This window comes from Musa acuminata, chromosome BXJ2-11, assembly GCF_036884655.1.
Source record: "Musa acuminata AAA Group cultivar baxijiao chromosome BXJ2-11, Cavendish_Baxijiao_AAA, whole genome shotgun sequence".
In the NCBI taxonomy this organism is placed as follows: Eukaryota; Viridiplantae; Streptophyta; class Magnoliopsida; order Zingiberales; family Musaceae; genus Musa; species Musa acuminata.
In genome coordinates this window covers 25573937-25599832 of record NC_088348.1, presented here as the reverse complement: position 1 = coordinate 25599832, position 25896 = coordinate 25573937, and the positions used below count along the sequence as shown (strand labels likewise).

The 25896-nt window shown below is 37.2% G+C and overlaps 1 protein-coding gene and 1 long non-coding RNA gene across 2 annotated transcripts in view; one reads left to right on the top strand and one right to left on the bottom strand.

Annotated features, from left to right (window-relative positions):
• Positions 1 to 21770, top strand: part of LOC103971546 (MADS-box transcription factor 51) — a 40227-nt gene extending 18457 nt beyond the window's left edge. The window contains exons 2-6 of the mRNA XM_009385592.3: positions 17856 to 17934; positions 20347 to 20405; positions 20483 to 20579; positions 20878 to 20919; positions 21308 to 21770. Coding sequence (XP_009383867.2) covers positions 17856 to 17934; positions 20347 to 20405; positions 20483 to 20579; positions 20878 to 20919; positions 21308 to 21463 — 433 coding nt within the window. The 3' untranslated portion in view covers positions 21464 to 21770. The remainder of the gene's footprint in view (positions 1 to 17855; positions 17935 to 20346; positions 20406 to 20482; positions 20580 to 20877; positions 20920 to 21307) is intronic.
• On the bottom strand, positions 21002 to 21364 carry LOC135627222 (uncharacterized). The gene is made up of 2 exons (XR_010492558.1): positions 21226 to 21364; positions 21002 to 21142 (listed from the first exon to the last, which is right to left on the bottom strand). It is a non-coding gene; the product is annotated as an uncharacterized LOC135627222 (long non-coding RNA).
• Positions 21771 to 25896: the final 4126 nt, after the last annotated feature.

Below are 25896 nucleotides of genomic sequence, written 5' to 3'. Positions count from 1 at the left end.
CATTTCCTAAACAAAAGCATCGAATCGCCAAGAGATTACTGGGAGCATAAAACTCCTTCAAAATGATGAAACTACATCGAGGAGTGAGACATTCTCACGTAAGGAAACTCATATATCCCTTAAAACATAGATCCTGATCCGCTTGGATGAAGAAGCTCTTGCGAACTCCTCTCTAGCGGAAGTCCACACGATGAATGACAACAGCGACGCACCTCTTCCTCGTTGCGGGTTCTCTCCTCGTGACAACGCACCACCATGTAGAACCGATAAGCAAGAAGGGGCCGACCCTCCTGTTGTCCTCTCATACTACAGAGGGGGCTCACATCAAGGGAGAGATGAGAGGAAGAGATAAAGAGGCCAACAGCTCTAAGGGTCTAGCCTCGGATCATTTGAGCCCCCCTCTTATTTATATAGAGCCCCTTCATGAAAACTTTAATGGATCCTTCTTAATGGGTATTGGATCCTCATCCAATAACCCCTCTAAGCTCCATGCTCTATTGGGTCTCACCCAATAGATCCATTAAAACAGGGATAAAGGAGACTTCTTGGATTATCCATATCCAATCTTCTATTCGTCGAGTCGTCCACCATATGTATGTGACCCTCTAGGCCCAATACTGAGCTAGTTATGAGTTACATGTATCAAAATCCCTTCTGACTCAGTAAATTATTATCCAGTTAATAATTTACTCAACTCATCGACTATGTACGTATTAGGCCACTACATCATAGTCCCCAAATGATACAAGAGAATCTAATTCATTGGACCTACATGTCCTTAATTATCATGTATCTATAGTCTCTCATTCATCTAATATCCCAAAAACCATATGACAGACATGATGCTATCAAGCTCATACGGAATCCATTCAAGTCTCACTCTTATCGATTCTCCCAAAAAACTCTCTCGTTCCGAGTGACTCTAGCTAGGGATTTACCTGAGTAAGAACACACAAGATATTCTTCTCATGATACCGAGATTAAATGATCTTTTATTGACACTCAATTATATTTATGAGATTGGTTGTCATTCCCAATGACTATTTGTACTATATCTGAAACTTCTAAACCTATAAGTCTAGTATCAAAGAATAGAGTACTCAAAGAAGGTATCCTTGGTATCTCATGTCTAATGACCAGATACATAATTGAAACTGTGGAATCGCTATCTAACGATGAGGTATCATTAACTATTCAACATTCTATAAGTAGATCATTTAGTGAACTCATTCTCCAATGAGCACCTGCACTATATCCCTAATGTCTTCACACAAGCATCTATGAGACCAATTGCCTCCATCATATGGATAGGTATATAGTATATCGGTCTGTCCGGTTATCTTAATATCCTTCTCGAGTAACCTACGATCGGGAATATTTAGAATCTATGTTTAAAGACGAATTGATCTCGTTATCATGATCTAATTCTCATTGCATAGATTCAAAGACATCACAATATATTCATCATACAATATAAAATAAGAAAATATCATTATTAATATTAACCAAAAAAGGTTATGCAATGGATTACACGTGTCATCATTCACGTAATTGGCTTGCAGAGCACCTGTAACTAGTAGCCCTGCCTAAGGAACTTAGTTTAACTCAACCAGTCAAGATGCTAGCATCGGCCAGCCAAAGAAGAAGTATAAGATAGTTGTGAAGAGGGCCTCTCGTCTCTTGAGGAGGGGATCTGAGGAGCCTGTTGTAGGTGGAAGTCTCATTTCAACAACGCTAGAGCTCTTAGAGGATCCCAAGAGCCCTAGGTCTCCCTCGGGCTAAGGAGAGAAGAAACTGAGGTCAATGGTTGACCTTAGCAAGGGGAGGCCTTGGCCTTTGCAACTTTGACAATAGCTGACTTGCCCAACCTGACCTCGGGCACCCAGTTGCAATCGATATGTTAAGACCTATAGGAGGGGCAGAAGGTGTGGGATAATAGTGAAGCCTTGGAGTAGTATTGTTGGAGATCCCCGTGTCCGAGGTTGGCAAAGCAGATTTATCTCTTCCCCTCTAAGGTGTTACTTAATCAAGGCTATCATAACGAAGTGCTGGTCAGTCAAGCCATGAGTGTGTTTTTTTATTTTTATTTTTTACCATTTCTCTCTATACTTGTAGCACCATCATTATGTGATGACCTTGTTGGACTGGGTTGCCGACATTGTTATTGACCAGCAAACTCAGGAAAATGTCGACCTTCGGGCAGAGGTCGAGAGGCTGAAGGAGGTGGGAGTTGATCCTTCTGTTGCTGTTGTTGTTGTCGAGGTGAAGACTCGGGAGGAAGCCGATCGAGGGCTTACTACCCTGGATAAGTAGTTGGGAGATGTCCGAGGCAATAACTAAGTTATAGAGGAGCTATTGGGGCTCGCCCAAGAGTTGGATTCGGCAAAGGTGCTCAACTTGGAACTTGAAAGGAAGCCTGCTACAGTAGAGGAGCAAGCTTGGGAGCTTAGGGAAACGTTGGAGACTGAGCGAGGTAAGGTGTTGCGATATCAAGAGGAGAGAGGCATCCAGTACAAGGCATTTGTGGGATTTACAAAGGGACTGGAAACGTCGGGGGTCGACTCGTAAAGTGTTGCGATATCATTTAGTGAACACATTCTTCAATGAGCACCTGCACTATATCCCTAATGTCCCCACACAAACAGCTATGAGACCAACTACTTCCATCATATGGACAGGTATATAGTACATCGGTCTGTCCGGTTATCTCGATATCCTTCTCGAGTAACCTACGATCGGGAATATTTAGAATCTGTGTTTAAAGACGAATTGGTCTCGTTATCATGATCTAATTCACATTGCATAGATTTAAAGACATCACAATATATTCAACATACAATATCAAGTAAGAAAATATCATTATTAATATTAACCAAAAGAGATTATGCAATGGATTACACGTGTCATCATTCACGTGATTGGCTTGTAGGGCACATGTAACTAGTAGCCCTGCCCAAGGAGCTAGATTTAACTCAACCAGTCAAGATGCTAGCGTCGACTGGCCAAAGAAGAAGTATAAGATAGTTGTGAAGAGGGCCTCTCGTCTCTTGAGGAGGGGATCTGAGGAGCCCGTTGTGGGTGGAAGTCTCATTTCAACAATGCTAGAGCCCTAGGTCTCCCTCGAGCTAAGGAGAGAAGAAACTGAGGTCAATAGTTGACCTTAGCAAGGGGAGGCCTTGGCCTTTACAACTTTGACAATAGCTGACTTGCCCAACCCGACCTCGGGCACCCAGTTGCAATCGATATGGGAAGACCTGTAGGAGGGGCCGAAGGTGTGGGATAATAATGAAGCCTTGGAGTAGTATTGTTGGGGATTCCCGTGTTCGAGGTTGGCAAAGCAGATTTATCTCTCCCCCTCTGAGGTGTTACTTAATCAAGGCTATCATAACGAAGTGCTGGTAAGTCAAGTCGTGAGTGTGTTTTTTTATTTTTATTTTTTACCACTTGTCTCTATACTTGTAGCACCATCATTATGTGATGACCTTGTTGGACTGGGTTGTCGATGTTGTTATTGACCAGCAAACTCAGGAAAATGTCGACCTTCGGGCAGAGGTCGAGAGGCTGAAGGAGGTGGGAGTTGATCCTTCTGTTGCTATTGTTGTTGTCGAGGTGAAGGCTCGGAAGGAAGCCGATCAAGGGCTTACTACCCTTACTAAGTAGTTTGGAGGTGTCCGAGGCAATAACTAAGTTATGGAGGAGCTATTGGGGCTCGCCCAAGAGTTGGATTCGGCAAAGGTGCTCAACTTGGAACTTGAAAGGAAGGCTGCTACAGTAGAAGAGCAAGCTTGGGAGCTTAGGGAAACGTTGGAGACTGAGCGAGGTAAGGTGTTGCGGTATTAGGAGGAGACAAGCATCCAGTACAAGGCATTTGTGGGATTTAGAAAGGGGCTGGAAAGGTCGAGGGTCGACTCGTATAGGTTTGGAAACCTGATTTCCCTAGCCCATTTCAAGATATAATATCCCGAGCTAGAGCTTGAGGACCCATTCACCACCAACCCCGAGCGGAAAGTAAGATACCTTTTGATAATAAATAATCCTAACTTGTCTCTCATTCGAATGCTTGATCTGTTGTCGAGCCACTTTGTAATACTTACGTTTGCCTTTTTGTAGATCGGTTTCTAATTTTGGTTGTGGAGATCCAATTTATCTATTGTAATTTTTCTTGGAGTAATGAAAAGATGCATTCTATAAACTTAAAGTGTACCTCAATCAGACCCAAGGGGGGCCTTAAGGATAAAACTTCTTTAAGTTGGAGATATGTTATGTTCTTGGCAACGTCCCACATTATGTTGTCCCGAGACAATATGTCTCGTCTCAAATGACTTTGACGACTTAGTATGGTCCTTCCTAGTTTGGTGCTAGTTTTCCTCGGGATCGAGTCGGGTCACTTATATCAGCATTGTGTAGCACAAGTCTCCTAACCGAATTTCTCAAGGGCGAATATCTCAATTGTAGAGCTTGGCCACTGCTTTCTTATATCTCATAATTCGTATATGCACAGCTACTTGGGTCTCATCAACTAAGTCAAGTCCAGCTCAAAGTCCTACTTCGGAGGCTTCCTCGTCGAAGCCATGTTGGGAAAACCATCTCAGGTGGTAGAACAACCTCAGTATGGAAGGCTAGGCTAAAGGGTGATTCTCTTATCGCGGTGTTAGGTGTCATTCAGGAAGCCCATAGGTTGCTCGGTAATTCATCCACCCGAGTACCCTTCGATCCGACGACTTGTGCAAATGCTAGTCGCTCTATAGGCGAGTATCACTCCTCGAGTTCGCTAGGTTGGACTATGTTGTCTTGGATTAGCACGGAGCTGGCGGCCAGTTCAGTGGTTATGGGACAAAGACTGAGAATCTCTTTCGAGGTGGAGCTCAACTGCGATAGTTGGGCGAGGTGGCATTTTAGTCTTACAACAGCCTCTTGGCATTTCTAGGTCCACAAGAAACCCTTTGGGTTCTTAAGGGCTCAAAAGAAAGGTTGGCATTTATCACCTGATCGGGATAAGAATTGGTTTAGTGTCACCATTTGCCCCATTAGACTTCCTTTATCAACCGAGATGGGTGTATTTCCAATGTGGCTTATATGGGTTTGCATCTATCCCTCTATGGTGTACAATGAATCTAAGGAACTTTCCTAGGCCGACTCCGAGAGCACACTTAATTGGATTAAGACGCATGTTATATCTCTTTAGGATTTGAAAGTTTCAAACAAGTCTGTCAAGTATAAGGCTCATCTCCAAATATAAGTTTCAACCAGGGAATATTAACCACCATGAACTTGGTCAAAACAATTTTGGAGCATGGCTCATCTCCAAATATGACATGCAGGCTCATGATCCCGAGATTGAGTTGCCTGTGAATCCCGTCAACGAGGAAGCAATAGGGATGAGGTCATTAGTTGTGAACCTAAGTTTGTAAAAGGCATCAAAATAGCATTGAAATAAAGGATTTCAATAGAGCTACCTATATCGATCATGAGCCTCTTTACATGGGTGCTGACCATTCTCACGGAAACCACCAAGGCACCATCATGGTTTGGGTTAAGGCACTGTGTTTCTTCCTCTCTGAAAGTTATTTTGTAGTCACCTTTAGTCTTGGGTGTTTTCCAATAATGGCTTGGGCGTAAGGTCTGTGACCCGAGGTGTTGTATCCTCCTAAGGTCAATCACCATTAATGATGTTGATTTATCTCTCGATTGGCCCCAGAGGTCAGGGTGATGGCTCCTACTATCTTCCGACGAACCACCTAAGGTGCCCTTGTCGTATGAGCTCCTTAATATGTTACTTCATATCATGACAGTCGTTCGTATCATGATTATAATCACGATGAAAACGATAGTATCTAGATTTTTTTTTCTTTTCTCAAGTGGAGTCCTCATTAGTTAGGGGTTTCTTAACAAGCTTTTTTCTCTTATCTGCAAGAAAACTTCCATTCTAGTCAAGTTCAGGGGGTCATTCATTTCTCTCACTGTGGTGACCTTGGGCGGGGGTGGATTGTGGTCGCTCTTACCTCGGTTTCTTGTTAGGTTCCCTATGCTTGCTCGAGACTATTGCATCGACAATAATATACTGATTAGCTCTTTAAAGCACTTTGGGTACTATCGTTGGTGTTCTTTCTACCACCAACCAAAAGAGACAAGAGGGCTTTAGTCCCATCATAAAGGACTGAATTATGAGTGAAGGGTGAACGTTGTCTACACCTCGGGTCTCATTAGTGAATCGGGTGATGAAGATCGAGTGTTTCCTCATCACCTTGTCTTAGTCCGAGAAGCATAGCTGCCGTGGGCCTTGGGCACACATTCTCGAGAAAATGGAGCTTGAACTCTTTTGCTAGTTAAGCAAATGAGCTAATAGAAAGCAACTTTAGATGAGCGTACCACTCTCTTGCCAAACCTCTTAAGGTGTAGCACATTAGAAAATAGCGATTGCTAGTCATGGGTTTTCTGCAAGCCAATCACGTGAGTGATGACACGTGTGACATGATACACACTTTTATTTATTTGATATTTTTTATACTTTATTTTGTCTATTACATGTATTATGATGTCCATGGATTTATGCAATAGGAATCAGATCGTGATGAGTTCATGATAATAAGATTGTTTCGCCTTTAAACATACCCTAAATAATTCCGATCATAGATTACTCGAGAGGGACATCGAGATAATCGGATAAACTAGTGTGTTGTATACTTGTCCATATTATGGAGGTGGTTGGTCTCATAGTTGCTCGTGTGTGAACACTAGAGATACACTGCAGGTACTTATTGGAGAATGAGTTCACTGTTAGAACCATAACGGCATTGGGGGAAGGTGAATTAGTGCTTTAGGAAAAATCTCAGTTTGAAAATTTCGTTCGATGAAAAATGATATCGAAAGTGTGCTTGACTTAGAGTAAGTGTAATAAGCAAGTAACTCAGAAAGTCATAGCAATAAAGAGCAGAAAGAAAATGTACATCGAATTTATAGTGATTCGATCGTCGCGACCTACGTACACTCCCGATTCCTCTTCCATCAAGGCCATCGATGTTCACTAATGATCTTCTTTTAATGGGCGAAGACCAACTACCCTCTTTACAACTCTTTCTCATTTTCACAGGTTTAGGAAAGAACCTTTACACATCTCTCTTTTACGTTAAGATCTCACTCCTCCCTTAAAAAGACCTCTAAACACTAGGAGGAAGAGACTATACATTTCAAGATAGTTTACACATTTTTTTCTCAAGTATTATTTCCCCTTTTTGCTCTCATTCTTGCTATCCCAAGCAGGAATGAAGGGGGGATTTATAGGCCCCAAATATTTATAGTGGTTCGGTCGTCGCGACCTACGACCACTCAAGATTCCTCTTTTATCGAGGCCACCGGTATTCACCAACGATCTTCGATCTTCTTTCAATGGTAAAGACCAACTACCCTCTTTACAACTCTTTCTCCTTTTCACAGGCTCAAGAGAACCTTTACACATCTCTTTTACACTAAACACTAAGAGGAAGAGACTACCCTTCAAGAGAGTTTACACACTTTTTTCTCAAGTATTTTTCCCCCTTTTCTTCTTTCAATGGCAATGACCAATTACCCTATTTACAACTCTTTCTTCTTTTCACAGGCTCAGGAGAGAACCTTTACACATCTCTTTTACACTAAACACTGGAGGAAGAGACTCTACACTTCAAGAGAGTTTATACACTTTTCTCAAGTATTTTTTCCCCTTTTTGCTCTCACTTTTTTCTCAAGTATTTTTCCCCCTTTTCTTCTTTTAATGGCAATGACCAATTACCCTCTTTACAACTCTTTCTTCTTTTCACAGGCTCAGGAGAGAACCTTTACACATCTCTTTTACACTAAACACTAGGAGGAAGAGACTCTACACTTCAAGAGAGTTTATACACTTTTCTCAAGTATTTTTTCCCCTTTTTGCTCTCTTTCCACTTTTTTCTCAACTGTTGGTCATTGAATGAGCCTTCTAATCAGCCCAAAAATAGTCTCGATTCAGGCCCCTAATTAAATTAGCATGGTAACACCTGAAACTAACTCAATTAAGACCTAAACTACTTCGATCTAGACACACACGATTACAAGCAGGAATCTTATGTTGTCTGGTATATCATTGGTTCATCCTAATCCTTCATTGCATCGTCCTCTCTTTCGACGTAATGCCCGATCCATTGGCATGTTGACCTCCCGCAACATTCGATCTTCTTGGCGTAATATTCGATCATTCTGGCTCGATGCCTGAACTCGCGACACGAAGTCTATCTTCTGACACGTCAACCAAACCTCCGACCGGACGTTATCTTCTGACATGTTCCACTCTAGCCCAATGTCTGATTCTCTTGCTTCAATCGATGTTTTTCCATGATCGAAATTAATCCTATGTCACTCAAATACTGATTAGATCATAACTTCATCAATTGATCTTATTATTAAATCTGAGATTCAACACACTAATTGATCCACTCATAGAATGCTGGATGATTAATGATACCTTATTGTTAGACAGCGATTCTATCGTCCTAGTGATATATTGATCCCTAGACTTGAGACACCAAGAATGTCCTGTATGAGTACTCCACTCTTTGATACCGAAAGTTACAGATCTAGCATAACCAGTCATCTCGAGTGGCAACCAATATTACGAGGGCTATTGAGTGTCGATAGAGGATCATCCACTCTCGGTATTATGAAAGAAATATCTCATGCATTCTTGCTTAGGCAAATCCTTGCCCACAGTCATTTAGATTAGAGAGAAAATTCTCTAGGAAAATCCGATTAGAAAGATACTCAAGAAGAAACTATATTGGCCTAACAGCACCATGTCCGGTATACGATCTTTGGAATATTAAAATGATGAAGGACTCTAGATACATGATAACTGAAGACAGATATGTCTAATGGATTAGATTCCTCTATATCGTTTAGGGAATGCAGTGTAGTGGTCTAGTACGTATGCAATCGATGAGTGACTTATTATAGAGACAATTATTCACTAAGCCAGAATGAGTTCTAATAGGTATGACTCATGACCAACTTGATATTGAGCATAAAGGGTCACACATATATGATAGGTATTGCAACGAGTAAAGGTTCGAATATGAGATATTCGTTTGAGCCCCTATCTTATTGGATATCCAATAAACCCCGGAATTATTGGATACTATATATGAGATACAATAAGAGCTAATGAAAGATTATTGGGTAGAGACTCACTAATATAAGAGGCTTATGGAGCTGGATCTCCCAATAGGGTAGGATCCATTAAGGTTAAGTTGATAGAGGACCTCTATAAATAGGAGGGAACCAAAAGACCATAGGCTAGACCCCTTTTGGCTGCCACCTCCTATTCTCCTCTCCCCCTCTCCTCCTTAGCTAGCAACCCCTGTTTGGCACGTGTAGACAACAAGAAGGGTCGACCCCTTCTTGACTGCGTAGTATGCATAGCGAGGAGATTTAAGCAGCATCTTTGCAGCCCCTACCGTGTAGATCACTACTATAGAGGAGGACAATTGACATCCTTCATCCTCTCTCAAAGATCTGCAGATCTCTATCTACCCAATAGGGTATGATCCATTATGGTTAAGTTGATAGGGGGCCTTTATAAATAGGAGGGAATCAAAGGACCATAGGCTAGACCCCTTTTAACTACCACCTCCTATTCTCCTCTCCCCCTCTCCTCCTTAGCTAGCAACCCCTGTTTGGCATGTATGGACAGCAAGAAGGGTCGGCCCCTTCTTGATTGCGTGGTGCGCATAGCGAAGAGATTTAAGCAGCGATTTGAAGAACATCTTTGCAGCCCCTACCGTATGGATCACTACTAGAGAGGAGGACAATTGACCTCCTTCATCCTCTCTCAAAGATCTGCATATTTTTAGGGATATACGATCTTCCTAGATAACATATCTTTCTTGTATGTATAATTTTCAATTTCACGGGTTTTTACACACTAATCTTTGTACGACGACAATAAACTATTTTGTATGAAAATTTGAGATTTTTTATTTTCTCTTCTTCTATTACGCATGTGATGTCGCTATTGAGAAACAATAACGACGTACTCCATTAGGTCAGTAGCATCAAACGTTTCCAATGATAAAAGGCGGAAGTTAGTGGGTATCGACTCCTACTAGATATCATGAATAAACGATTATCGACCCGAGGTGGAGTTGATCTACCCATCACCCCTAGATTGGTGAAAGTTATGACATCTCTTCCAAGCGTCAATCCATTTACTATAGTTGGATCCTTAAAAAGTTATCTGTTGAACTGGTCGAGTGGGTCCCGGATTCAAGCGGAGTAGAGCGGTGGTGGGGAAGCCTACTGAACTCTACGGTCGAGGAGCGGGGTGCTCTTTCTGTCGATTGCTCGATAGGTCTTGGATGCCTATGAGAGGCTAGCAATTCATCCAACGAAAGGGACCCTTACGGACGTTGATGTCGGTGGTTGCCGAACTGTCAACAATGGTTGAGGTAGTGGCATCACCCATTGGTCTAATTTAGGTAGGAGCAAGGTAACAACTTGTATTATACCGACAAAGGAACGAGTAGATGGTTCGATGGCACTCCCGAAGACGAAGGCCTAGAGTCGTTGAATGAATGCTAATACTGCATTAGTACTCACGGTGAGGTGGACATATCTACGTGGGGAAAGAGTGGTTGGTGCACTGTTTGAGTGAAAGTGTCGTGGGTCGAAAGCGGAGCGTTACACGAATGTTCATGGACAGGGTCGACCTACAAACGCTCCTATGACATTGGACCCTCCTTCTAACACCAAAATGTTAGGAAAAAATATCGTTGACATCTTCGTCAGCATAATGTGGCCTTGATCCATATACGAGAAGTCATCCAGAATAGAGCGCAACCTCTCTAGTCTCGTTGCCTACACAAAAATCGAGGTCGGGAGTCGCTTCCCGAGTCAATCCCTCCGACGCTTAAGTTAGCACCGAGATCCTTTTTTTAGTCTAGAGTTAAAGGTGTATTTTTATACTGACCTTGAGGAGAAGAAATTTCTTATAAAGATTCCACAGGGAAGACAGTTCACAACTGTTTTGAGCTACCCCTTGGACTTTCGAAAATATTTCATAGGGGAAGCAGTTCATAACTCACTTGAGTTGCCCCTTAGACTTCCAAGAATATTTTAACAAATATTTTATAGAGATGCAGTTCGTAATCAACCCGAGCTATCCCTTGGATTTTCAAAAATATTTCTATGAATATTCTGTAGGGAGGCAACTTGGTAACTAGTTCTTAATATCTTAATTGTGGCTTGTCTCATGGCAACCTCAAACACTGAGGTAAAAGTAGAACTTTGTTGACAAACTACCATAGATAAAATTGTAAATAATGTGTTCAATATAATGCTCGTGTATATCCATGATTTTTAATTTTGTTTATGCTTTACACAATATGTAGAGGACTTATAATAGGCTTGGCAACCCTATTTTAATTAGCTTTTGTGACCGTTTCAAGCTTATAATTACAGGTTGTGTGTAGTCATTGTGTCGAAGAAAAACTACCCAAAAATAAGCCATCCAGACAACACAATACCTAGGAGTTACTTAGGAGGCACATGGCTAGATGGGCCTTAGAGGTAGTGTCTAGAGTTGGTTCGTTGTCTTATTCCACAGTAGTATCATGTGAGCACTTATGAGAACTTCTGATCGCGACAGACCACCTTGGACCTTTTGTCGCATGACCGTTTAAAGCTTACGAAGTTTACGTTTGTAATTTGCATTGCCTATCAAGTGTTTGCTGAAATAGTTGCTTGTGAATCTTGAGTTAAACACTTTCTCTAACCCGTCTTCTTTTTTATAGGTCCTTAAGGAAACATAAGAGATTTCGAGGAAACTGATCCTCTGCAAACGAATACTTAAGGGTGCTACATGACTTAAGCAAAATCAGTTAAGTCTATGACATATGGTATCAGAATGGGATAAGTACACTTAGAAACACAAGTATACAAACGTGGGGGACCTAACAGAGCAACAATGAGTGTAGCCAGCATGTATGATCGTTTGGGGAAAACAAGTATTGAGATGTAGGGAATGAAGTTGCTTAATGTAGCCAGCATGTAAGACTTAACTAAACTCACACCGGAGTCGAAGTCATTGGCAAGTTGAAACAACATAGTAGATCAAAGTTCGACTATTCAATAACAATGACGAAGAGTAATTGGGAGCCCAGAGGCACATTGCAACTAGAGCAGAAGATTGAAGATTTAATAAAGGCAAAGAGATGCAACGTTCGCGAAGTCTTCGACAAAGATATTATAAGTGGGAGAAAATCACAAATAAAGCTGTTAAAAAAGGTATTCGATGTAATGCTCATATATATCTATCTTTCGATTTTGTTCATGCTTTGCACAACATGTAGAAAGCTTGCAGTAGGCTTGACAACTTTATTTTAGTTAGCTTTTGTGGCTGTTTCAAGCTTATAATCATATATTGTATGCAGATATCGCGTAGATGCAAAACTACCTAGAAACATGTCATATAGACAATCATTTTGAGAGTTTTCTAGTTCCGTAGTGTGGTGCGAAGTGTTAGTCGTCACAACACCCAAGAGCTACTAAAGTGGCATATGGCTGGATGAGCCTTTAGGGTAGTGTCTAAGACTGGTTTGTTGTCTTGGTCCGCAGTAGTGTCATATGAGCACTTATGGAGACTTTTGATCACGACAGACCACCTTAGACCCTTTATGGCATGACCGTTTAAAGCTTATGAAATCAATGTTTATAATTTGCATTGTCTATCAAGTGTTTACTGAAATGATTGCTTGTAGATCTCGAATGTAACATTTTCTCTAACTTATTTTTTCTATTATATGTCCTTAAGAGACCATAAAATACTTTTGGAAGGTTAACCTTTTACGAACAGACATGCAAAAATGTCACACGGTTTAAAAAAATTCAGTTAATTTTATGACAATATAATAATCTCACCTTTCACACACCTTGAAAGGAAAAATATATAGCGAGAAAAAAAAAGTCAAATGGTTGATCTCAAATAAATAAATAAAACATTGTAATACTATTCGATAACTATGCTAGTATAACAACTTCAAAAGATTATAATTTTTTTGTTACATTAAATAATATATAAAATGTTTTACTACGAACTTAAATTACGAAGATGCAGTAACTATTAGGATGTCTCGATAAGTATAAAAGATTATAAAATTTTGGATATTTATTCTTTTCTTTTCAATTATCGTAGTTTGTTTATGGAAATTTAAATCAATTGATGAAAATACAAAGAAGCTAAATATCATGGACATAATTCGGAACAGATCAAATTAGCATATGTCACACCATTTCTAGGAAATTATTTTAGTAGTCAAAAGAACTGATACTATTTAGCCAGATGGTGGACAATGATGCACCCAAATATTTGAAACACATGCTTTTGTTGTACTTGTGCTCAAGCATAGTAAATAAGAACCTTGTGTGTGCCACATAATCATAAGATCACATGATCTCATCATGCGCTTAGTAGCGCTAAAATTTTTTATCATGCATTATAAAACAGTATTAAACAGCCTAAAACTTCACATCAACTCAATGTCAGTAACTTCATAAATCACCAAAATACATGTTGAAACTGATGAATGAAGACAAGAAAGACTTATCAAAGTTGTATGTAATGAGCAGTATCCTCCTTGGTAACTTACGAATTGTGTTAGAGACATGGAACATCTTATCAGCCGATTTCGTGGAAAGTAAGGAGTCTCGTGTTTAGAGAAGCTAACAGTTGTAACTGGTTAGCTTCTCAGGTGTGACCTTTCTCAGCCCTGGTGGGACTCTTGGTCAAAGGAGTTGGAACTCTGTTTTTGTGCTTTGATGAGCAAAGCATAAATATATACAATTTTTTAATCTTTATCTTTCCTCTTTTGCTTCTGTGTTTCTTTCACTTTTTTCTCTCTCCTTTTCTTTAATCTATATCCATCTATTGACCTTTTTCTTTCATAATTAATTGGTCTTCTTAGTATTTTACTTCTCTGTTCTATTATGCCTTTTCTTTCCTCCATCTTGTTATTCCTGGTTGTTCTTTGCTCTTTGTCATCTTATGATGACTGAATTTCATAATATTTTAGTATATTTTTTAATAGGTTCTTACAGAGTGGACGGCAGATTGACGTGATCAACTATGTACATATAAACAATCCAATTAAAGAACTAGACCAACCATGAATTTTATTCTCCATTTTGTTGGTTTGACCACTCAGTGACATACAAGAATGATCATGAAGAAATAAAATCACATATATAAACCAATATGCCACTAAATCATCATTTGATTTGTTTTGTTGATAGTACAGGTAAAAAAAAGGTATTACATTTATCATTCTTTTCCAGTGATCATAGATTAATTGTAACTGCTCATATTGCACATTGAGATTCTAACATCTGGAATTGACCATGAAAAATTATGTAATATTATAATGTTTAAATTCTAACTGATACTTGCAGAGAAAATTTCATGTGAATATTGTATTTAGATACTTGACATTACTTTTGGCTGCTACTCATTGCCTACCATGATTTGTAGCATCATTGAACATAAACATTAAAAATAGTGACTAACATTAGAATGCTAATTAAGATCTGTAGGTAATATTTTCAGTCTTTGTAATAGAAATCTTAGGGTTAAATCCAACGTATATTTTAAATATAAAAATGAACATCAACATTATTAAAGATATTAATATCGTAAACTCTTAAATTACTTATTCTTACCCTAAAAATATGAACATACACACAATAACAATGATAAAACTATAATTTCCCAACTATTTTAGGTTGACTATTTAAATCTTTTACCACTGTTGGGATCTCTAGAGAATCATATGTTTAATTAAGTTAAGAACATTTAATTTTTTATTTATAATTTTTATTTTTTTAGGTTCTCTCTCTCTCATCATTTTACTAATAGCAATCATTTTATCCTAAGAATATAAATATACTTTGAGAACTTAAAATTTTAATATAGACAAATTTTTATAGGATTATGAAACTGTAAAAAATCCAATTAATTTGTTTAAATATAAATTACTTCAGTCGTTCATCGACTTTCACTCCACATACACAATAAACAACATAGGGACATGTCAAAAAAAAAAACTTGCCTCCACCTATCATATATTTGTTTCGTTAAAAAAAATTCTTCAAGAGAGAAAGAGAAAGTAGCAGTAGAAAAGGAGGGAGACATGAGCCAATATCAAATTAAATAGAAAGTAACTAAAAAGAAAGGAGAGGAAAACGATTGTTGATTTAATATCATGGGTTGTAACCATGCGCAAATGCTACATCATCTCCCACATGGATTTCATTGATCCAATGTAACTAATCCCACACTAGATATGAGTAGCAATGAGTGTACATTGAGTCACTTATCTTAGGTCAAAGACTCCAAATTACATCCAATACATTTTCACATCTAAAATATTTGTCTAGTGATAACGTACCTAACTCACTTACCTTAAGATGAGGGTTTAATCTTGCAAAATTTTTGAAGTGGAAGTAGTTTGATTGCTGAAAACTTTGTTATATCATTGTAAGGTCTTGGATCGTAGCCCATCTTCATTTATATACCCAAAAAAGAAAAAGTGTACCTAGTCCTTGATAAATATATAAATCTCTACCTGCCCTTTAAAGAGAATTTTGAGTACATTTTTTTGTGATTAGCTAAGTGGTTATCAAGCCTGTTGCAAAATATATTATGTATACAAATGACTAGTATACAAATTCGGCTTGATAACAAAGAACGATAAGTGAAAGCATCTTCGTATCCTATATCACCTATGTAGGACTATGGGGATCTAGTGATTTGATTGAAACAATGAAAAATATACATTTTGACCTAATGAGGATGAGAACATCAAGAACACGCATGATGAGGATTATAACGTCCCAAATCAATTAGTCACATAAATATGTGTGCAAAATTTTGATTAATATATCTCTTTACCCAAAATATCTAAAGAGTAAGAGAAAAGATTACACGATCGCCATTAATATTTTTATAATCTTCGATCCCAAGACACAAGAAAAAAATTTTAAAAACAGGAATATATGAGATTGCTAAAATGAGGTGATGCTTAAAGCTATCAAAAATAAAATTCTGTCATGGGTAAATGAATTAGTATGATGAAGTGGCATTAAGGTCATTAAAGAACCAAAAATTTCACAAGAAACTCGAGGAAAATGAAACCCAAATATGAGAGAACAAAGAATTTTGCTCAAGTATTCCATCAATTTAGTTCCATACATCAAAGGAGTCATCATGAACAAAGTCTTGACATCTGCTAAGCACCATCCATAGATTCTAGGAACTTGCTTGAAGCTTATCGTGTTGTTTGTGTCATCAACATGACTAATAAAATTGCTTGGTATCAGTGCATAATCCTAACTGATACCCTCTAACCACTCAACACCAATAAGCAAATCACTATTAATTTAGATATGTAGGATATCAAGTATGTAGAAGAATGAATAGCTATGTTTGATATTCTTAGTCAATGAATCATAAGATCTTTCCTTCTGATTTCCACTAAATTGTAACATACCAAACGAGTTCACCGAATGGATCAAATTTAAGTTCATGTTCTTCTAATAGTTTTACACTCTAAGTTATGAATGGTGCCTATATGGGGTAGGCGAAAAATGGGAGAGGCCAATCACAATAAAAAATGGGAAGGGGTCGACCGATTAGACATTGCTCATTGTAAATTATGACATTCTACAAAGAGAAGAAACATCAAGCCATTAACTATAAAATAAGAGAAGACTAAAACTACTGTAAAATGGTTCCTATAGATAAAATGGATACTTTGGCATATATAGACTAATATCATCAAACATGATACTGATGAAGCATGTCACTGCTTAGCATGAGGATTATAAAGAGGTAGAACAGGTAGGATATAATGCTAATTCATATTTCATCCCTTTATGTAGTATTTTGACATATTAAAGGTTCAAGTATTTCAGAAAAGCAACATAGTAGCAAATAATCCTGAGAGGATCAATAAAATGAAATGTGATGCTGTTTCCTAAGTTTAGTGTCAAGTAAGTCAATAGGTTAGATAGTTTTAACAGATATAAAGTTTACATAGTTTATGCAGGCAAAAACAATTACTAAGAACTTGCAATACAGGAAATGGAAAAAACAAATATATAGATATAGAAAATAACAAACATGAACAAAGTGTTCTATATGGTTCCCCATACCTTTATCTTGTTGGAATGTTATACGACGAAATATAATTTGTAGCTGTCCTCCTGAAATTTTTGCTGTGATTTGGCCTGTTAGCATTTAGCTTTTTGTTTGGGCCAGATGACTGTTCTTTCTTCTTGCGTCTAACACACTACATTTTATTGCCTTTCTTTCACAACTTTGTATATCTAAATATATTCACCCTTGTCTGATGATGAATTTATCTGCTTCTTGATCATTCTTTAAATTATTTGAATGATACACCCTTATTTTGTCATGGCAAATGGCCTTCACTCATCATACCCTGATCAAGAAAAGAAAAAGTGTTAATATGAATAGCAGTGTAACAAACTAATGTTACTTGCAGTATTGAATGTTATTATTCCAGAGATCATAAAACCTCGACAATGTCCACATAACATACCTCTCTTCAAGCATATCCACATACTCTCCTTGAATCCTTGGAAATCTTGCAAAGGAAACAATGTTACTACTTGGTCATTCAAATGCTTAGATTTTATTACACATCTGTACTTATCTCTCTTGAGAGTGAGGATGAACCATATAACTTGTTTGTTGCCAGTTGCCAGTTGCCAGTTGCCACAACAGTTTTCTTGGGCAGTACAATTGGAGACTAACCATTTTATGTTGAATTCAGCATGGAGAAAACAGTAGAACGTTACCGGAAATTTTCGAATGCAGCAGGAGATGTGAACAAGTCTGATGACAATATGCAGGTGAAACTTTTTCGCATGTTTCATTGTCTATCATATTTCTAGAAATTATATCAGCCTTCAACTAAAGCATGAGTTCATAAGAAATGTTTAAATGTAAAGTAGAAAAATTACCAACCTGACATTTTTTTCTTTATCCAGACCTGATCTATCAAAACAATGTATTTGGCATGCTATTTTTTATGGGGGCATAACACAGTGTGTGCCACCAATTTTTTATGTATGCGATACATGTAACTGGCAGGTGCTCAGTATTTGGCATATCAACATGACTTTGACAATTAATTGGTCAAGTTCACAACTTCGTTCTCGAGTTAGTGGTTGCACATATCACTCATCAGGTTCCTAATTTGAGATAAATGTCATCAACATCTGATGCATTGCACAACTCCATTCAAAGTGTCAGGTGTTTCAAAAAGTTTGTTTCACTCGTTGTCTAAAAGACACAATAGAACCAGTAAGACTAGGCTCGGTACGAATTACTAATTAGGAATAGGAAAGGAGTTTATCATCACTTAAAAAGCCATGTTTGATCCTGAAGCATCATGAAATAATGTATACAGGTGTGTATGAGTGCAACAGAGAGTTTCTTCTCTTTTTTTTCTTTTCAAAAATCGATAGTAATCTTAAAATCACCATCTTCAACTAATCAGGATGATTCTAGGAATTCTAGGAATCTAGATCAATAAAAGACCATCTTATAATTTTACTTACAGGGCAAGTTGAATAAAGACAAGTTGTATTACTCTTGCATCACAAATATATACATACACAAATCTGAAGACTGTCTCAACTTTGTATCACTTATGCATGACACATTACAATTTGTCTTGATATATAAAATGGCAAAAAGGAATCTTAATGGAATTGAGACATGGTTGTGAATCACCACTTGACAAGGATAGTTTAAAGAGAGAGGGTGTTTTTGTTTTTATTAGTTCCACCTCTTTCAATAGATTGATCTACTAGGAATTTTGGTTTCTTTCAATTACCTCGACCTATTTATGAAGTGTCATTACAAAGCATTTCCAACAAGAATATGCTCTTCGGTCTTTGTCTATATGTTTGTCCTGATTTATATTTCTAATTATGCATGTATCATGAATTGTTAATATGTAGTCCTAGTGAACTTGCATCAAATATGCGCTGCTCATCGATGGATGATTTCTTCCTTCTCCTGAAATTAGTCTAAGTCACATCATTAAGAGACTTGATATTGGCGTATGCCAATTCTCCTTATTTTTTTTGGTCATGCATAATAAATGTTTCTAATTTAGTATTTATTCTAACCGGACTCAATGGTGCAATCTGAAGTGCAACATGTTATGCCTTTATAAATGATATGTTTCTTTTCTTGCTATCATTTTTTCATATTACCTGTTCTTAGAAATTGATCTATTATTTTCTTGTACTGTTGGCATGTATTGTCAAGATATATTATTCTGAAACTTGTTTTTTTTTCAAAAAGAAGTTACACCTACGCCTTCGGCATCAGACATCAAACTTCTAATCGGATTATTAAGATAACAACTCTTCCAGACAAAACAACCTTCGAAAGCAGCCATGTTACATTCACAGTATACATGAGAGACTTGAACTACATCTAGACCTTAAACATGCCATTTATATCCTTGACAAGATTACGGGTCAGGCTAAAGTTCAATAAGTTGTGAGAGCAAAAGTTCTATGGTGAGCTTATGTCTGGCTTAACACTCTATCTCATAGTTTTCACCTAAAACTATAAATATAATTGTAATGTCCCTTATTTGTTCTCTTCTTTTTTTCCTTTTTTCTTCTCCAGAGGTTAATCAGTTCTTTGTTATATTTTCATGTATTTTTTTGTTGCTCGATCACTTCTCAAATATGATTTATTTTCCCTGATTACAAATTAAAATGAAGCGAAAAAAAGAAGTCCAAGATTTGCTCCATATTCAAAACCATTCGAGCAACAACTTTGGCAACAGAGATGGTCTTTAATTTCTAGAACATGTTTTAAAGGAATAAATCCATTTCTTGCCGGTTCTTTCATACTATGCCTTTATGTTGGCTATATTTCATACGAAGACTCTCTAAGAAATCAAACTCAAGTTATGCAAGGTCCATCATCAAAACCCTTTCCCTGTTCCAACCGATGTAGCATCTTCCATGATTCTGGCACTAATGGACTCGTACTCTTTCTTAGGATATTTTTCCTACATCCAAACAATGATCATACATGTACTCGTAGATGTGTATCACAACAATGATCAAGCAAACATTACAATAGATGCCTTTGGACTTAACAATTGAATCGATCCTTGATTTCACTTTCTTATGCATCTTTTCTGCTGAAAGATGTTGATTACTTTATATCAAGGAAACTTGTTATATTTCTTGTTAATATTATTGAAGTAACTTGTACCATGATTTTTACAGAAACATGAAGAATTTGGTCATCCAGCGGCTGATATGAAATTACAGGAAATCGGTAAAAGGTTATAATCTGACTTTTATCATACCTAAAACAAGAGTCTCTCATAAAGCTTCCACTGATTATTTTTTTTCTTTGCAGACTTCGCAAAACAATTTTCTCACAATTAAATGCTGATAACCTTTGTAAATTGGAGAAAGATTTGTCTGACGCACTACAATGGACAAGATCAAGAAAGGTTAAGAACTATCCAACTCTTACAACACCGGCATAACATTTGTATCCATCTGTCTCCGAATAAAAAATGTTAAATCACGTTTGCTCTAGTATAATCATGTCAACTAAAATTACAGTGCTAGCAACTACTATCATATCAAACTCAGCTGTTTCTTTGATGCATGCACACGGTTCAATCATTTGAACCTGATAGATTATTTTGGAGGCTTGCTATAACCAAAGACATCTAAATTGCTTGCTTCACATCTCCTGTGATGATTCAACCCTATTGCTAATCCATCAACTTTGTGATCTTGCAGACACAACTAACGACGGGTTCACTAAACCAGCTTCAGGAGGAGGTATGCATACATACATCTCTAGTAATACATATTTCCTGCTCAAAATTAGCATATACTAAATCACAATCCAATTGCACTACAATTTTCTATATATAAAAAATTATCCTGGTAATATTCTTGGGATGAAGTCAATAAACCTATCTGAACATTTGTAGGGACTTCCTTTCCATGGCCATATCTTTCCTTTATTTACCTTTACAAGCCTTTATCCACAGAGAGAGAACTGAGACAATAATATATGCATGATTAGTTAAAAGCAACTCGTTTCATCTAGAAAACTCATGAAAGAGCATGTAGAGAACTCACATGATAACGCCAGCTTCTCCATCTACCAACCTTCGATCCTTCCACTGTGTCGTTGATGCTGCGTCGCTCCTCTTTTTATCAGGCGGCAGGAGGAAGGGACAAAACCGGAGAGACCGAGGCGGAGGAACGGAATGACGGTGATGATGACGACGATGAAGGCGGCGGTGGCAGGGCGGCGCCCAGATGTTCGTCTCGGGGAAAGGCTCCCGCCTCCATTGGGCGGTGCAGCCCGGCGTAGACACGCAGAAGGCCGGGATTGCTGGGTGCACGCCTGGCATGACTGCAGTGGCCTGACTGCCCTAACCCTTCACCTCCCGTTACGTGGCGTAAACGTGCGATGCCTCTTACGGGGGTCATAACATTTTTTTACTTCCATGTTGTTTATTTGCTGCACCGGTGTGTAGAACGAGGACCTGCTCCGGCACGTCGCCTCTTCCCCTCCTTCACTTGTCGGAACCCCACATCTGCTGTCCTTCTGAAACAGTTCATCTCTTCGTCATGTGACTGCATATAAACCTAATATGAATGGTTCGACGATGAATCCATCCCTCTCCTCTTCTTTCGAGTTCCTCATGTGATAACATTTGGTTGAAAGATGCTTGGCTGTCTCCGGAAAGTTCGCGATGCTAAACTTGTCGGTAATATCCATACTGTGCAGATATTTTATTCAATATAAAAATATAAAATTATTTTTTTAATGAATTTATTCCGAAATTACAGATGACAGCGGCAAACACAGCACGGCGGAGGCGAAGTGGGAAAGCGTCTCGTGGCGTTCGGCTCGTGGGCGGTCACCGCCATGGGCGATGCGACAACGATGACGACAGCACGGCGAGGCCGCGAGATCGGCGCAGACACGTAGGAGAAGGTGGCGGGGGGCGGGTTTCTTCCGACGCTTTGCGGATGCAGCGTCGTCGTCCTCTCGTTGTTTCTGTTCATGCTGTAGTGACATGTGGAATTCACGTGGGAAGATGTAGGGCAGTCGACAGACTCGTGGAGCTCAGCTTCGTCCCTCCACACTCCCATAAACATCAGTTTCATTTCAGGAAAATTATAATCAAAATGTTTTGTTCAAGAAAGATTAGAGAAAATAATTTCTATGAAATTCCTATCGGTCATATTAATTTCATCTGGCTTCAGTTCAATGAGATTCAACCTTCGTTTTCGCCTCATTTCCTTTAATTATAATGCACTCTTAAATCACAATGACCTATATTTATCCAACGCGAGACAAAAAAAAAAAGTGAAGAAAAAGTTTATCCCCAAACAAACCATTAAGGTGAAAATATCATTTTAATTCCTTTTCAAAATGATGCTTTTCCTAATATGTCACTTCTGTTAGTTTCTTTATTCATAAAATAATTTAATTATTAAAAATATGGCAACAACGCCCATTGTATATATATAGTATGAGACTAAGAAATTTATTTTAAAAATATTAATTTTTTTATTCTAATTTTTAGATATTTTGAGTTTTGTCAAGATTATTAGCATTATTTTCATTTTGCAAACTCAAAAAATTTGTTATACATTTTATTTAATAAAACGAATTATAAATTTTAGATTTTTTTTTATTTTATGAATGTTTAAAGGCTAAAATATATGTTTCTTATGTTGTCTTTTGGAGTCTTACTTTTTCACATGTTTTTTTCCCCAAGATCACTTTTTTACTTTTAGCATTTTTAATATATAGTGCTCACGAATCTGTATCAAACACCTTACAACCACATATAAAGAGTATCTAGTTATATCCTTCGAACCACATACCTCCATAAAGGTATAGAATCATTCTTTTATTTGTTGTGTAAAACCCAGAAAGAGTTAAATTTCAATCAATTAAAAAATTTAAAATAAATATTTCATATAATGATTTTCATGAGTAATATATTATGATCCTACGAGAAATATATTCTTAGGTGATGAACTCATGACTCAACACGACACGTAGGATGATTTTTAATTCATCAAGGATGTTATTCGTGAGATAGGATGATTCTAATTGTCTAATCATTATATTTTTTTAAAATATATATATGTTATAAATATAATATAAAAAAATAAATAACATAAGATGCATCGACATTTAAACACAAACACATTTTAGTCTCATGCATATTGATTTATTTTTGTGCAAAATACACGTGTTGTTCTGATTGATGCATTATTGATAATGTTAATATGTTTAAAGCTTGATGCATGTATTTTATCATTGATGTGCTTCAAATTGTCATTTTGCTTCCTTGCCGTATGAAGGAGGTATGTTTCCTTATTGGGTGTTTTATTTAAATTCTCACCTCTTTCCTATCACCACAAATAACTTATCGAAGTAATTACGATTTATTTAGGGTTGGGAGTGCATCTTAGTGATCCATGTATGTATGAAAGGATTCTATATTAAGGGGTACTTGAAACTGTTAGATAACTCTCTTGATGTAATTATCTTTTTATATTCTTGTACTATGTTAATCTTTAAATATAATATTTATCATTATTCTTATTCTAATGTGGTTGGGGGTGTATCTTAGTGTGATTCATGTATGTTATATTGAGGGGACACTTAAAATTATCGATATTAGATAATTTCTTTTGATGTAATTATCTTTTTATATTTTTGTACCATGTTAATCTTTAAATATAATATTTATCATTATTCTGATTTTAACGTAGATAACTTTTCAATTATGTGATGTAAATAATAATAATAATAATAATAATAATAATAATAATAATAATAATAATAATAATAATAATAATAATCAGACTTGAAATAGTTTAGCTCATGACCATCTCCAGAATCGTCATGTCCTCTACTTCGGGGTTGTGACATAAATAATTCCAAAAGTCTGAAAAGATAATCTTATCGAGTTCTATGTGATATTAGAAGCATGGTGGTATCCAAGCACTTGGGAGTGATACTTCTCATGAACTCCAGCTTTATCTCCATCGTTTCTTGTCTAATCGACAACTTCATTGCATCCTTCCTTTCTTTTCATTTTGATTTCATATTTGTTAATTGCAAAACACACGTTTCTTCTGTATAGTTTAGTCTCAATGATAACACATATGATAAAGCAATCACCAATTAGTGATAAATCATTTACGAGAAACAAGTAAGTATACACATACACATGAAACAAGAACAGATGCATTGAGTCCCCAGAAACAAAACTTCACTTGTAACTCAACTCAAGAGAAATGGATGAATGTTTCAATGCCTTTCGCATGGATTCTACATCAGGATTCCATTTGAGCCTTCATAGTTGGATTTTCCATATCCATCACATAAGTTTCCCACTTACCATCTGTCTATATCATCATCATCCATAAAACTACCATGAAGAGATTGTATGTTCTTCTCTGAGATCTACACATCATGCAGTCTTTCTCGTCTTCCTCGAAGCCATCCTCCTCACCCTGTTCAGCTTGTGGACTTGATATTGATCTATGCAATGATCTGATCATTAGCATTCAGACTATAATGCAATAAATGTTTTTCATTTGTTAAATAAGTTTTAAAGGCCTGTTATAACAAGTAAATGGACTCAAAGAAATCACTATGATCCACCATAACTACGACTTATTATTATTTCATCCCAATTGAGTTGATTTGTCGTATCATTTTGAAACATCATTTCAAAATAATAAATGTGTCCTCATGATTCTAAAAGGCTGCTATTGAAGATATTATATGATTTTGAGCTTTCCTTGCTTGATTACATGAACCAAAAACTGCAGCTTCTCATAGCCCATAATAATAACCATATGACTGACTAATAGTTCAAAATTTTCCATCAACTTTTGTTCTTGTTCTGAGCAACTTGTTCTTTAGATTGGTACACTTGATTTGAGGTTGAATCCACTTGATCCTGGAGAAAAACACCAGTGCAGTCCAGTCCAACTGTGTGAACTAGGAACATAGAACATACATCTCAACACAACTCCATCAGAAAGTATCAAGATCACATTGATTAGGTCACAGAGGATGATGTCTCCAACTAGGAGACAATGTTCCTACACTGGACCAAGTCAATCCGAAAGGTCATTGGGATGATGTCTCCTGCCATCAATCTCATTTGTGGGGCTAATGACTGTCAGGAGAGAGAGTATATAAAAGAGCAGGAGAGAACTATAGTGACTCCCATAATGTCCCATGTAGTTTGGACATACAAGTAGTATATTGCTACACCACAAAATCGTAATAGCTATAATCAATCTAGCTTGAGGAAAGTTTCCTAAGGAGTACACCCAAATAAAGAAAGGTAACGAGGACAGCATGGAAACACTTGCATGTAAAAAGACATAGCTTCATAGAAAAACATGCAACAAGAGAAAAGAAAAGAAAAGAGAGGAATTCTTGTTGCTAACATGACAGATGATAATAGTAGTGACAGCTTTCATATCTGGATTTGTAGGAATAGCTAAAGGAAAAATGGTGTCTTGAGGAATAGCTATAGGAATAAATAAAAGTTAAATTACTACAAGGTTTTGTGATGGGATTTAGGTTTTCATAGCTAATAATTTATGTTAACTAGTGAAAAAACTCATGCTGCATGGTATAATTATCTTATACTCTTAAATCAATTTTTTTTTTATTGCATATCAGTGTGTTATCAACTGAACTATTTTGAATAAGAATTATAAAACAATTGAAAAGTTTGTTATCCATTAACT